Here is a 15,678-nt window from a genome sequence, read left to right on the forward strand (position 1 = left end):
ACTTAAAAGTTCAAAATACTAACGGTGATGCAGAGTCTGAAATTCCATGGACTTTTCTTTGCCCTTATCCTCTTAATGGAACAGCCGTGGCGAAATAATAGTAGTAATAATAATAATAATGATTATTATTATTAATATTATTGTCATACTAATAAGATAATGACAATTTATTAGACTAAAATTTTTTATTGTGGGAATTTCAATTTCTGTTTTGTGTGCCCTGTCTCTCAGTATATTAAAAAAAGGAAAATTGTAAGTGTTTCCGTGCTAAAAGAAAAAAGAAAGAGAAATTGAAAGATAAGCCCGGGATTGCGGTGACAAATCCATTTTGCACACCTCATTGGAAGAAATACCGAACATCTACGCATGCCCTTATAATAGTATGCTGAAGTGATGTGATGCCTCTGTGTTGTGTGTTCTGTGTTTAAGACACAAGTGTTTTTTTTTTTATTTATTGTTATTTACTTTGGTTTTCATATTGAGATGGATTCATCCATCACCCTCCATTGTGTTGTGCTGTGTTTTTTGTGTGATTGTTGATTCTCTCCACCACAGTCCAAAGAAAAAGTAGCTTTCAACCCTGTCCTGGAATGGTGTATATTTTACTCTGGTTTTAAATCTTGTACACAGAATTATTATAGTTTAATTGACATTAAGAAAATGTTCAAAATTTTTGACGGTTTGTACATGTGTACATTTACTTCTCGTATCTCCACGTCCAAGAACCAGATCTCTTCAGCAGCCAACAGACACAGAATTTACAACACCGGTTTTTGCTCCTTATCTTAAGCTTCTGTAAAAGTTTTATCGCGCCCTCACACAACATTGCCACCTACCATTTGCTGTAGTTTTTGGTTTTTCAAATCTTGGGGTTGTTGAAAGTTTTAAACTTTTCTTGATTCAATTGCAAGTATGGTCTTGAATGCATACTTCTAAGAAAAGGGTACCTTTCAACTTTTTGAACGCTTCTTCTTCGTCATGTATGTATCTATGTACTCGATGAACATGTGCTGCCTCGTGTCATTGGATGTGTGAATTTTCTTAACTCATTTCACAGAGGTCATGCATTATTCTGGCTCCCACTGCTGCTTCTCTCTGCATCCAAGACCTGGTGTCGGTTTAGACTCAGAATTCCTGATTCCGGATTGTTGAAGTAAGTACACTTATTACCAGTGTTTGGTTAATGGGAGATTTGTTATTCAGTATTCTCTTGAGTTTTTAGTATTTGGTCTTTCTTCCGCAAGCGAATTTTCCCGAAGAAATTATGGTTATTGTATTCTGCTTATATTATTACAGAAAATTTTAGTTTTATTACAGCTGTAATATATGTATGTGTGTGTATGTATATGTATGTATGTGTGCGTGATTTATTTATTTACTGATAATTATTATGTTTTTTAATCTTTCAGAGTTTTTTCAGTGTTTAAATTGTCTTTTTCTGCTGTAAATCTGACAAGTTTTAAGGACATGTTTGGATGTGTGCCAGGTAGATTGGTATTCAATTGCCAAATGTTCAGTGTAATGTTTCTGCTCTTGGCTTTCTGGAGTTTTCATGGAATTCTATCACACATTCCTGATTCTTGTTTAAATAGGTTTATGGTTCCGTAGATCTGAATCATACCAGCGAGAAGAAATTTTGAGTGAAATTGGGTGTTGGGATTTTGGCTGTAACTGATGAGGAGGCTAATTCACTTATTTGTTACGCTATAGGTGTGAGGTGGAGACCCCTTCAATCCTCTGGCATTTGCATGTTCCGAATTTGAGAAGCTTAATAGGATTTTGCTGAAGAAGTTTAGGATCTGCACTAATTTGAATGGGGCATTCTGCAGCCGTATGGGACTATAGAGCAGCAACTGAAATTACCAAGGACTGGAATGGAATTGATCAAGTTCTGCTTCGGACCCCAAGGGGTTCTTCAGCTAGGGTGAGAACTTGTTCGTTACAAAATTTGTATCGGTTTTAATTTAACATTTGGTGAAGTTATGATATGGATATTTTGCTTTGTAAGGATATTTCTAGTTTGAGTAATTTAATTAGTATGATTACTTGGATTAACTGTTTTTCTCTTGAAATTAGGTAAGCTTACATGGGGCGCAGGTCACTTCATGGCGGAATGAGCATGGGGAAGAACTTCTATTCACAAGCAGCAAGGTATGTCTTTCAATTTTGATTGAAAATCGATCTGTATTTTTCAAATTATATGAATTTTGTTAGTTGTCAGCGCTGATAAGGAAAATATGTCAACATTTCATAATCCTGCTATCTGAAAATTTTCATTTTGGGATAATCTGCATTATATTGCAACTGGTATGTGAAGGGCATTGGCCCGAATAATCAATAAATTTAAGAAAGTTTGGATTTTGATGAATCATAGTATTCTATGCTGTCCATCAAACAGGGAAGAAGGGTACATTGTAGTGATTTTGTTCTTTGGAACCACTGGAGTTGAATACTGGTATAATGAAAAACTTTGACGGGAAAACCAACTTGTTGACTGATGATTTTGTAGGAACATAGAACTTTAATCAATTATACCTTTTAAAGAGACAAGTAGTAATTAATTACTAAACTATTTTGTTCCATTTTCCATTGATTGTAGGCAATTTTCAAGGCTCCAAAAGCAATCCGGGGAGGAATTCCGATGTGTTTTCCACAGGCAAGCTTACTCCTTTGTACGTTCATTTTGTATAAGTTATAACATGCATAGTTACATATCTTGAGCTGAATTTTTTTGACAGTTTGGAAACTGTGGATCGCTGGAGCAGCATGGTTTTGCAAGAAATAGAATGTGGGCAATTGATGAAAATCCTCCTCCTCTTCCTGGAAATGATTCCAGTGGGAAATCCTTCATTGACCTGGTGCTAAAATCATCTGAAGAAGATATGAAGTGCTGGCCACACAGGTATGAATGGCATGGTGCGACAGTATAACTGGGATATCTGCTCTCCATGTGTTTGATCATTTGAATCTGACATATATGCACTTGATATTACTTTCTCCTGTTTTTGGCAGTAAATTTCAAGCAGTGGTAATCTAACGATTGTTTAATAATTGTACCAGTTTTGAATTCCGTCTTCGGGTGTCTCTTGCGGCAGATGGGGACCTGTCTTTGATATCTAGAGTCAGGAATATAAATGGCAAGCCATTTAGTTTCTCATTCGCATATCACACATACTTATTGGTTTCTGACATTAGGTATGGATAATTCCTTGTTGAACTTGGTCTTCATTCCCTTTTCTGAGCGTGTGGGATCATGTCCAACCATCATTTTTCTTTTCCATAGTAAATTGACTGCTGGAACGCTGTTTGCAATGCTCTTGCCTATATAGATACTTGTTTATATATTTTTATTTGAACTACCCCTCTTTGGATTGTTTTAGAACAGGGAGTTTTATTTTAAGATTGCAATCATTATTAACGTCACATTAACAATTTTGTATAGTGAGATAAGGATTGAAGGTCTGGAGACACTGGATTACCTAGACAACCTTTTCAAAAAAGAACGATTTACAGAACAAGGAGATGCAATAACATTTGAATCTGAGGTAAATCCTTCTAGGTTATGTTGATGTTAACAAAATGTAGATATCTATAGTTCCATGCTGCAATTTAAGCTATTGCTTCAGGTTGAGGTAACTATAGCACTATATCACTATGGCACTATATTCCTGGCCTATGCTGCAGTTTGTCAATCACATACAATATCCACTAAAGTCTTTTGGTTTTGACACAATGAAGGCTAATGAAGAGGTTTTAAATATCCATATGGCAGGTGGATCGAGTTTATCTTAGCTCTCCAAACATAATTGCAGTGCTAGATCATGAGAAGAAGCGAACATTTGTCATAAGGAAGGAAGGTCTCCCTGATGTTGGTAAGCTCTATGAGTACCAAATTTTTTCCACAAACAAATTTAATGGCAGTCCTTTTTCATCTTAACTTTTATGGTGTGTTCAGCTGTGTGGAATCCATGGGAGAAGAAGTCAAAATCAATGGTGGATTTCGGTGATGAAGAGTACAAACAGATGCTTTGTGTTGACGGGGCGGTGATAGAGAAACCGGTGAGCTTGAAGCCGGGAGAGGAATGGACCGGCCGGCTGCAGCTATCGGTTGTGGCATCAAGTTTTTGCAGTGACCGTCTTGGTCTTGACAGAAGTGGTCTTTGAGGAATTGTACAAAATGGGTCTGAGTTATTGCTGCTACTGCATCCAGCAATGTAGCAGCATCTAGTTGTAGAAATAGTGTTGTTTAGTAGGAATCTCAGGTTTTATGTTGTTGTGATCTTAGGCTAGAAATAGTGCTTTAGAGAGGCCTATGTTTTTTGTGAGAATGGCTTTTTCATTAGTTAGTTGGTTCCTTCTGTTCTGCTATGGATGCTGCTTCTTTAAGTGTTAGATTTGTTGTGTAATTGCCAAGTTTATTATTCTCTCCATGGATTTTATGATATGTTCCACGGCATGGATAATTTAGCTTTCGTTTTCCAATTTGCTTATATTGGATGGTTACGGCTATGATCTGCATCTTATGACAGAGATAAAACGAGTGGTTAGTGGACAATGTGATCATGCATCTTTTTTTGGTATTTTCTGTTTTACAGTGATACGTGCATAATTTAATAACTTCCCACATAACTTTTGTATACTATCACTGTTTTCGTTTCATGATTAATTGACTGAATTATACTATAAATGACTTTTCTAGAAGTCAATATTTTTATTATAAATGATATTTACAATTGAATGACATTGTCAAGAATCCTGATGTTGACTGTGATGTAATTGAATTCATGTTTGTATTCAATAAAGTGGGTCAAAAGTGGTGCGTCAAAAAGCAATATCTTCTCCTGCATTGTACAAATGGGACCAATGGGTGTGCATTAAAAGGTTGAAATTGCTGAGATGAGACATTGTGGTTGGTTAATCAAACTATAAATCGGTATTTACTTTTTTTTAAGTGATTTTCGTATGTTCATCTGCACTCATAATTATCTTAATTCTTTTTATCCTTTACTAGTGGTTTCTTTTAAAAAGTAAAAATCATGTGTTCAATTATATTGTCGTTATATTTCTATTCATAATTCTCATAACTTCGTAGCTTACTTTTTTTTTATAAACATTTAGTATGATAATATAATTTTTAATGTAGTGTAGTATTAATTAAAAACAAACTCAACCACCACCAAAAAAAAACACAGATGCTTCAAAAGACTTTCCATTACCATAGAAATAATCATAAAATTTTCTGGATTATCAACTTTCAGGTTAATTTTGTCTGAAATTATATTTTTTTCCATATAATTTTATTACTTCAAATACTTCTTTTTTTCTTTTTCTAAATGTGTATTACTAGACTTCATTTTGAAATAAAAAAAAACTTCCGTATTCTGCTTTAGCATACTTGTTTAAAAGAAATAAAATATGTTAACTTAACTAAACTACTTCATATTTATCAAGATTTTGAAATTACTATCAATTATTTACTTTTTATATTTTCATAATTAATCAGTTTAACTCGCTCTATTAAGACTTTAACTGCTATACAATCATTTAACACCCATGCTATTTTATCAAATATTATCGTACCCAGAAAGGAAATTTAGGAAACTAACCATTGAAATTAGTTAGCAATTAAATTGTCAATACTGATGCTATTGCTTTGTTCTGAGGATGCAACCACCATGTACACACACTCAACCAACCCACTAATTATTTTGATCCTAACTTCGATTATTAATTCTTCATTCGTTGAAGTGTCAGATCATTAGTTCCATTCTACATGTCTAATTTTGGGGGATTGGTGGAAATTCAGAAAGTGGTCCCAAAATAAATCATAAATTTGTTACCTTTTAGTCAAAGTGATAAGTTGACAGAAATGAGAAACAAATTCTACCACAAATTTCCGTTTTATTCAGCACTGTATGCTAAAAACAAAATTGTTTCACGTAAATACAAGAGAATTCTCATCCATAACGAAAAAAAACACAAATGCTGAAAGAACGGACCTACAAATCTGGAAAACCATGACCACAGGCAATAATAATCATAGCATCATGCGCTAGCATAAACCAACAAATAATGGAAGCACAGAGGAAACATCATTTCTGCTATAAAAACTATACACCTCGTCGATACTCTAGTTGCTTTGTGTTCTCCAGCAAAATCTGCCAACCAACAGAAAAACAGGATTCAAGCAGTGAAATTAATGTAAAACATGTTTTGACTCCTCTTAGTATAATCACAAAAAGTGTCAACAGCTTCTTACTTCTCGAATGTAGTTTGCTATTGCTTTGCAGCCTTCAATTGCCAGTTGCATAACATTTTCCAAAATGTCAATTGGTAGTTTAGAATCCATCTATAGACAGTAACAACAGATATTAGTGCAAATAAAATTGAACTAAGAGCTTTTCCATTAAAACTACGGAATATGGCAGGGAGTGAACGAAAGAAATAAGCTGGATTACAAAAGAGCTTTTCATAATAATGATAGCAGTAAATTTCTGATTAAAGTTTTGAAGGTTCATAATCTCAACCAGCCTTTACATAGTGGCACGTGTTCGAAACCAATGTAACTTCATAATATCAATCTAAGAGGAATGGTAGCAATAAATTAACTGATAAACTGTCATTGGATGAAATTCATGCCAACGCCACTAAATGAAGTGTCTCCCTCTCTTTTGTGGATCATACATGAATTTCGTCCTATAATAACGTGGCGGAAAGAATATATCAAGTATATTGCTAGTATTTTTCTTCAGTCCAAATTTAAAGAACCAACAACAGATCTGCAACTAAGAAAATAAAAGATGCCAAACTGGAATTCCAAATAAAGAGTTAACAAGTATGATCCTAGGGAAAATTAAGTTACACTTGATCAAACATTAACTCAGACTAAAAAGAACATTTGTCTAACACCAATCAAGGGGTACAACAGCAAATCACTCAATCAAGAACCTTCGTAAGAAGTAAAATATGAAGATTTGAATTTGACTTCTCTAAAGTGATGGATGCATTATAGAACGAAGATATATCTGTTGATTAAAAAACAAATATTTGAAAAACAGATTCATGTGTACTGCAACTATCAGGTTGTTAAATCTGAGGCGAGCTTAGATAAGCTTCTTTTAGGGGTTTCCGAACATGCACCTACTCCCTTGACTAATCAAGGGTTAAACTTTAGTGTTCCCTTCAAAATCTTTCAAGTCAGATAATGAGAACAATTTTTGAAGGAAGGAGAGGGATTACATCTTCAACACCACCAGACTCTTTACTACGTGAGTACCAATGACTGAGAGAGCAATACTTGAAACAAGATGCTCAAGGGCCCAAGAAAAAGGTTAATAAGAGGCAGTGTGGATGATACACATTAGCATAATATACAAGCAATACACACCATAATTAGGCCAAACAGTCAGGAGGAAGCATAAAAGTTTTCCTTTCTCTTTAACTACTTTACTTGGTTCACTACACAGTAGATACAGAGGAAATAATGAGACATGAATTAACCTGAAGCAGTGTCACTTTATCCAACTTTGGCAGAATTCCTAGGGTTACATCGGGACCTCCAGCACTGTCTTCTACATAGTTCAAATCTGTACACATTCAGAAACCTTTAATATTTAGGACAGCCCATGCATCAGAAGTTGACAGAAAGAAAACAGACACACCACACTTGCATTTAGCCAGTTCAGATTTCGAGTAAAAAGAAATATACCAAGCAGACTTGTGCTGTTAAGGTATCCGGCACTACAGGAAGTTACAAGATCACGCATAGGAATCCCAGCATCGGCAAGGGCCAAAGTTGCAGCATTTATACAAGCAGATCTAGTTCCTATAAAAGACATGTCAACATCACCCAAAATTAATAGACATATTAAATGAGTAAAAGAGAGAAAGTAAAATTGCAATGAGAGAAGAGAATCACAAGATCCCATTATCAGGTCTTAGTTACCTCCATCTGCTTGGAGAACTTGAACATATATATCTATCTGCAAATTTAATAACTAAAACATTACGGGGGGCTAAGGGAAGGCAATACACATTTATACAAAATAAGTTCTAAATGTGTAATAAACCTGAGATCGAGGCAATAGATGTGTCAATATAGATGCTTCCATGGTTTGCCGAATAACCAGAGAAATTTCTGTTGATCTCCTGCAGCATGAGAAAACTTCAATACACTAAAGAAGTAGTAAAAAACAAGAGGTCGTCCTATTATCCTTCTGTAAGAGAACCTTACAATGGGAACCATATTAAAACTATGAAGGAGAAGCAAAACTGGATAACATTTATATCTGCAAACATTGATGGTTAAGTCATTCAAAACTACTCAGTGAATTTTGGCCAAAGTTTACTCACGAAAGTTAAGCTTGTAGAAAAGATTAAAAATGAGAAAGGGCAGTAAGGGCGCTTGGGGTTTGCTTTTCACTGTTTTATGATACATAACCCATTGTTGAGCATGTAGTCAGCAATCTAAAAACCCCAAAAACACTAAAGTTAGTGGATATCAAGATAGTTGTTACAACGAAAAATGTGAATACAATATAAAAAAAGTTATACTGTATTACATGAAGAAATGCAATATATATATATATATATTACTAATTAATAATCAAAATTTATAGTCTAAAAGTCTAAACATGCATCACCATTATTGCAATTAAATTCTTACCTCGTTAAAAAGATAAAAATGTCCAATTTACAATTACAAGGCACTCTTAAGATAGATTCTACTAATGCAACATTCACTGTCATCCTTGTATTCTATGCTCCAATATAATTTTAACAAGTATAAAACTATGAATATATAAAAAATAAAGCGAGAGGCCAAACAAATAGGAAGTTAAACAAATGCAAGTAAATGAACAAAACCTGTCACCCTTTGCTTTCCTCATGCGATCTCCAGTGCTAAAATTAGCCATGCTGTACTCACACCGAACCTACAGACATACATCGCACATAAGCAACAATTAAGGTTTTGTTACAATGCATATAAATAAACACAACATAAATTGAAAAAGAAAAGAAAAACTACCAGAGCATGGTTGCTTATTTGGCTCCTATTTTGCACCTGAAAGACAGAGAGGTTACTAAAGCTCAACTACACATCAAAGCTTTCTTAAATGTTTAAACCCAACTAACACATAAAAAAGAGTTACCAATCCTTAAATTACATAGACAAATTTTCATAAGCAAGGTAAATAATTAAACAGTACCTCTCTAGGGCCATAAACAGCAGCAATAACTTTGGTATTACCCATCTCAAATATGGCAGAACTGGTTTCAAAATGAAAAAACCGGTCAAAAAATGCTTCATATGAAAACACAACTTAATTTTCTAAAAAGTTAAAATTCATTTACCCATCTGCTTTGGATACAGCACCAATCTCTGCACGAATCTGTCGCATCTAGGATATACCATAAGGATATACCATAAGGAGGAAAGAAAAAGTTAAGATCAATAAAAAAGAAATATAAAATCATAACAGTGAAGGAATAGCACTTTAGAGGATAAAGTGCAGTAATAGTCATTGAGATTTTAATAACTTCATAGTTGCTTATACACGTAGATATATTTTATCACACTCCTAACTACTATTTTTTTACTAAACAGTAATAACTTCACCTTATCCTCTAATGTACATCTCATTTTGAATAGTTGAATCCCAAAATCATGTACAAATCACAGCTGTCAAATAGGGCTGAATTCTTTCTGTTACCTCACTTTCTAATAGGACCAATTTCATATATCTCACTAAAAAAGGTCAGTTAGGCATCCTTAGGGTTAGAAACTGTGCCCTTACACATTTTCCTTACCCATGGCATGGCACATCTACGTATAACCCATATGCAGTACTATCTACAGATCTTATATATACTACTTAACATAAAGCTTCAGTAATTCATGACTATGTAAGAATTTGTGTAGGATGTTATTCTTTATTAACACTCCGCATTTCATATGCTTCATGAGTATTTTTGACAGATCTAAAGGAACCTTTTTTGGAATGAATATTAAATGAAGAAAAAAGGAGGAAAAAAAGCCCAAGAAAAAATATAATAGCTGTACCTCCATGGGTCGGCGACCATCCAGGCGAAGTCCTTCTGGGCTGACGTATTCCATCCTCAAGTCAATCTATGCAGAGACAAAAAGGAGAGACAAAGATGAGACATATGCAGCTGGAGTTGTTTTGAGTTGTTTTGTTTTGCTTTACGTTCTTGGCTTCAGAAAAAAAAATTGATATCTTCTATTCAAAAAGTTAATATGGTGAGATTTCACAGAATCTGAGCCATTTAAAAGTTTGCGTTGGCAGTAGTTAGCGGGTGATTCAGTGAGAGGTGCCAGAGAGTTCCAGAGAGTTCGCATAAATAACAAAGCTCAATTGAAAACATACAGAACCAACTCCAGTTGCTCTACAAAAAATAAGGGTGAAATAAGGTTACAAAAAATCAATCAATCTGAACTTTGAATGAATATCATATAGACAAAACAACAAACATTTGCCCTATGAGTGGGGCATTAGGTAAATAATATAGCAGAAATCAATATTAGAAATTAGCAAACAACAAAATAACAATGCATTTGAACAAAATAACAATACTATTATTCTAAATGCAAGCAAAGAAAAAGAGAAAAGTACACCACGGACAGAAAGATATTGTAAAGGGGTTCAGGAAGCAAATTCATATCTGCACGATATTATTATCTTTATTTTATTCAAGCACTCCCCGAATTTCAGCACATTTCTAAAGGAGAATGAGCAAGCTTTTAGTTTAAGAGTTGCTGAAGAGATACTTGAGTCAATTATATATGAGAAGGACAGTGTTGCCAGTCTAATAAACTAATACCATAGAGCAATGATTTTAGTGACTCTCCGGTGATGCTGAAAAAAAAAATTATGGTTGGGCGGTATAGAATTTCAAGATGCAGGCGTTTTTATAAGAATTTTTGTGAGATCGATACAAAGGGCAAGGAAGGAAGGGTTATACGTTTGATTGAGAGAACGATATAGAATAGGAGTTCAATGTTTGAAGTTCAATGTTAGAAGCTTACACAAAGCGGTCGTAAACTCCATTATTCTTGGTTGTAAGTGTTGAATTGATTAAATTAGAAAAGCATAGCAAAGTTTACGAGTTTAACAGAAAAAGGAATGAGTGGTGAGTGGTGACACTGCAAAGCAATACACGCGACAAAGCAAACATTGAAAGGGTTTGAACTTTGATGACCAAGAAAGAGAAGGAAAAGTACCTGACTGAAGGCGAGATGTGGCTGTGGCTGTGACGCTGTGTGCGGCGCCGGCGAGAACGGGAGTTGGTTTACGCACTGCAAACCAGTGTAGTATAGGCAGGGTTCTGCTGTTCGTTGTTTAAATTTGATTTTTTTAGAAAAATAAAATAAAAATAGCAGCTGCACTGAACCCGGTTTGAACCATTTGGGCCTACAGGGAAAGGATTCATTTTAGTGTTGGTAAACGAAAAGGAAATAAAGGACCAGAGAAAAAGGATTTGTGCGGGCGGGTGTTTTGCGTTTTTGATTTAAAATGTGAACCCCAAAATAAAAAATGTGATTATTAAAATGAAGTTAAAATAGTTTTAAATCAAATTCCAATATATTTAGATATTTTTAAAATTAAAAAAAAATACATTCGTACTTAACATAAAAATAAAAACTTATTTTTTTATTTTATAGCAAAATTTTCAATTCTGTGCAACTTTGGTTTTTATATTTAATATCTGCAATTTTGATCTCTATTTTTTTCAATTTTAATTCCTATATTGTAAAATTTTAGCAATTTTGAATATTCATTTTTTTAAAATGTAATACTTTAAATTATTTGTAATATTATTTAATCTTTATTTTAAAAACATTTTCTTACCTTGCTAAAAGAATAAATTTTTGTGTATTAAATTAACTTTCTCTTATTTTTAGTAAATTATTATTATTTTTTGTAAGTATTTAATAGAACACATTTTTGTTTTGAAATTTAGTTGTGTCAAATTTACTAATTTGACAAAATATAGGACTAAAAATGTGTAAAAAAGATAATAAAAAATAAAATTACTAATTTTTGCAAAATATAAGAATCAAAATTAAAAATTTTCTAAAAAATATTAAAACTATAATAATAATTAAGTTAACCATATATTTTGCGAACAAATTAATTTATTAATTTTAGAATAATTGATAATATTAAATTAAAATACGTGTTTCTAAATGCACAAGCAAAATAGAGAATAACAAGATATTATTTCGATTATGAAAGAAATGATGTAATAAAAAATGTGGTACTACATCATAAACCATAACTTGTTTTAAGTTTTTTATTCATGGAAATAGGTAATACATTGAATTAGGGATGACAATGAGACAGGGTGGGACAGTGACGGATTTCGCTGTTACATACTCATTTTTGTAGAAAAAATGTATCATCATCCCATACCAAAATTCAATGGGTATCAAACTTTTATCACATCCTCATATTTTCATCGGGTGATGAATATAATCTCGTACCCATATTCGTATTTGTCTTCTTATTACTTAAATATTAATTTTAATTAATTTTGATAAAATAAAATAAAAATTATGGTAAAAGAAACACAATACTATCAAATATTCAATAATATTAGGAGGATGATTATTTATTTGATATCAAATACTTTAAAATAAATTATAATTGTTTACATTTTGGATTATAATACCAAATAAAATTTCATTTCATGAGAATCAAAAATATTTATTAAATTTGCAAACATTAATGAAACCTAGTTGATAAAATTTAAAAATATTTTTTTTTAAATATAAAAGGAAAAAAAAAAACATTCAAATTAAAATGTATTTTAAATGTTTGTTTACATCAATTTTTTAATTCTAATGAATGCTTTTTTATACACTAATACAAGTTATAATACATCACTTCATCAAAATGACACAAAGAACAAATAATAAACAGAATAATAAAATGTAAAATGTTAACATGTATATTGTATCTCTTGAACTCCAATATATGTTGGATGTTAAAAAAAACTCATGACAATTACATTAAATTTTTATATTGTAGTAAATAAAAGTTATTTATACAATTATGATAGTGAAAAATTACAATATGATTGATAACGAGTTAAAAAATAAAAAATAATTATATAAAATATATCAAAATAGTATTTTACCATGATGAAATAAACAACAAATAAATATATCAAAAAATTAACAAATGTGTGTCTTTTACACAATTTGAGAGACTATTGAAAGAAATCGCACAAAGAAAAATAAATATATAATTAAGGGTATGATAAGATGAAAAATATCTTAGAGATCTAAGAAAATTTTTCAAATATCAACATATATACTCAATGGTTGATAAATAACAAAAATTATTTTAGCGAAACAAAAAAAATTCTTTAAATAAAACAAAAATTAATAATAATAAGTAAATTTTTTTATATTACATAATAAATAAAAGCTATGATATTAAATACTTAAAATGAGAATATTAAACATTCTCATGGGAAAGGAAAATATATAATAAATAAAAATATTAAAAAATAATAGACATATTCAAATGTGAGACATAATTTTTTTTTAATTGACATACATCATTTTAACATAATTACATAAATGTTATGATAAGATGAAAAATATATTGGAGATACGAATGAGTTTCATGACAAAACAAATAATTAGAAAAAATAAAAAATAAAAAGTAAATAAATATATGGTTACTTAATTAATGTGAATATTTTAATAATTTAAACGAGGACGGATATTATGGCGAGAATATATACATCCCCATACCCATCCTCATACCCAATTCAAAAGGTCGAAGATTCCTCATACCCATACCCAGTCAATGCGGGGATTTTCCATCAAAACAAGGACGAGTCCGGGCAATACTCACGGGACAAGTTTATTTGTCATCTTTACACTGAATTACTAATAATATGAAAATGTTAATGATTAACTCTCTTTTATGATATATTGTAAAATAATTAATACATATAGGGTGGCGAAATGAACAAGTTTTGTCAATTTTTGTCCATCCTATTTTTGGCCCGTCAAAAATAGGTCGGATCGGGCTGGCTTGCCACTAAAAATGAACCAGAAGCTGTAACCCATTCCACCACATGACAGGTCGACGGGCTGACGGGTTGATCTATCATTTATCTTTTTTATTTATAAATTTTTTTTATACATACTTCTAAATAAGTATTTATAACATATTTAATCATACAAATATTTTCTAAACTTTTAATTAAATAATTAATATCTTTAATCAAATAAATTAAAATAATTATTATATTTACATGTTAAACTATTTTATTATAACTAATAATTAAAATATAATTTGTAAGTATTAATGATTTAAAATTTTAATATTATTGCATATTTACATTCATATAAAAATATGATATATAAATTTTAATTTTTTAATTATTTTAATTTTTAAAATTAGAAATAATTTAGAAAAAGATCAACAAGCCAAGGGCGGGGTTTCCCACTTTTAGCCGCCATTTTGACAGGTTAGGCAAATTGGGCCAAAACGAGCTGGCGGGTTGAAAACTCCAACCTCGCTTTGACACTCATAATTAAGACAATTTAAATACTTATTTCGTTTTCCACCATCTAAGATAATGAGTGAATGATTCTAACCATGTTATTCAACTTACTTGATTTCAGAACATTAATACCTATCGTGGAACCGATAATGAGGTTTTAAGATAAATCATCAATTCATTTAGTCCTCTATTAGAATGAATAAATCATTAACCTTAAACCTCAACTCATACCTTATATTGCCTCCACCCCACACGCACGCACACACAGACACACACACTTCCTGAAAATGAAATATTATTGGAATAGACACTCTTACAAATTTTCATAACAAGTAGACAAAATATTTTTGCAACATAAAAAATCATTTTCATTATTTTTATCATAATGTTTTATTTGGACATTTGAAGTATTTTATCGTAAATTATGAAAAGTATTGATTTTTAAGTAAAACTTTAGGATTTACTACATCAACGCATAAAATATTTTAATTTCATGCCATCTGAAATTTGTGTAAATTTGATTACAACATGATATTACGAACATTTGTTGTTTTTTCGAAGAAAACAGGAAATATCACATTTGATAAGCTTAAAACCGATATGATATATAACATATTTCATCTACATATTATATCAATTGTAACAAACAGAACCGATGTCAAATTTTTTGTTCAACAATAATTAATCTTTCAATATTAAATAAGTCATGGTACAATCGATTTATGTGTGTTCAAATTATTACATCTTCTTAAACAACATCAATTTCATAATCAATGTAATGCGTCATTTGTTTAACAGTGATGGTTTCCCAAAATAATTGATTATATGATCACAATTTATAATTATTTTAAATATATGTATATAATTTATTATATTTAATTTTTAGTTTTTAAGTTTTGCATGCTTTATTTTTATATATTACTAATGTAATTGATTCTTTTAATCTATTTACACAAGTCTTTATTATAATTGAATGTTTCAAGATCTGAATGAACAAAGTTAAACTTAAATTGTCTGAATTAATTGAATATAGATTCAAAAATAATTAAACCAATATAAAATATTTTTGTATAATTTTTTGAGTTTTTTTCTTATTAATTATTTGAAATGTTGTTGTTCTTGGTGTTTATT

At 31.2% G+C, this 15,678-nt stretch overlaps 2 protein-coding genes across 6 annotated transcripts; one reads left to right on the forward strand and one right to left on the reverse strand.

The window, feature by feature from the left end:
- Positions 1-421: 421 nt before the first annotated feature.
- On the forward strand, positions 422-4,490 carry LOC114189054 (Galactose mutarotase-like superfamily protein). 3 transcript variants are annotated; one of them, XM_028077756.2, is made up of 10 exons: positions 422-980; positions 1,058-1,153; positions 1,711-1,924; positions 2,077-2,151; positions 2,600-2,656; positions 2,739-2,902; positions 3,061-3,195; positions 3,443-3,545; positions 3,773-3,872; positions 3,956-4,490. In XM_028077756.2, the coding sequence occupies exons 3-10, from the start codon at positions 1,814-1,816 to the stop codon at positions 4,162-4,164; spliced, it is 954 nt and encodes a 317-aa protein (XP_027933557.1). In that variant the 5' UTR covers positions 422-980; positions 1,058-1,153; positions 1,711-1,813; the 3' UTR covers positions 4,165-4,490. The 3 variants fall into 3 exon arrangements, with proteins under 3 accessions (XP_027933557.1, XP_027933556.1, XP_027933558.1); XM_028077755.2 differs by having other exon boundaries at positions 620-943; XM_028077757.2 differs by lacking the exons at positions 422-980; positions 1,058-1,153 and adding an exon at positions 1,487-1,518.
- A 1,391-nt stretch (positions 4,491-5,881) lies between these two features.
- RRP41 (3'-5'-exoribonuclease family protein) lies at positions 5,882-11,462 on the reverse strand. Of its 3 annotated transcripts, XM_028074774.2 has the most exons (13): positions 11,243-11,366; positions 10,389-10,407; positions 10,064-10,129; positions 9,355-9,401; positions 9,210-9,270; positions 9,029-9,064; positions 8,866-8,933; positions 8,070-8,148; positions 7,946-7,982; positions 7,709-7,825; positions 7,501-7,586; positions 6,260-6,349; positions 5,882-6,158 (listed from the first exon to the last, which is right to left on the reverse strand). In XM_028074774.2, exons 3-13 carry the CDS (start codon positions 10,115-10,117, stop codon positions 6,111-6,113), a joined length of 723 nt encoding a protein of 240 aa, XP_027930575.1. In that variant the 5' UTR covers positions 10,118-10,129; positions 10,389-10,407; positions 11,243-11,366; the 3' UTR covers positions 5,882-6,110. The 3 variants fall into 3 exon arrangements, with proteins under 3 accessions (XP_027930575.1, XP_027930574.1, XP_027930576.1); XM_028074773.2 differs by having other exon boundaries at positions 10,064-10,407; positions 11,243-11,462; XM_028074775.2 differs by lacking the exon at positions 10,389-10,407 and having other exon boundaries at positions 11,243-11,373.
- Between the last annotated feature and the right edge of the window lie 4,216 nt (positions 11,463-15,678).

This window comes from Vigna unguiculata, chromosome 6, assembly GCF_037176805.1.
Source record: "Vigna unguiculata cultivar grain cowpea cultivar isolate G323 ecotype 2 chromosome 6, ASM3717680v1, whole genome shotgun sequence".
Lineage (NCBI taxonomy): Eukaryota > Viridiplantae > Streptophyta > Magnoliopsida > Fabales > Fabaceae > Vigna > Vigna unguiculata.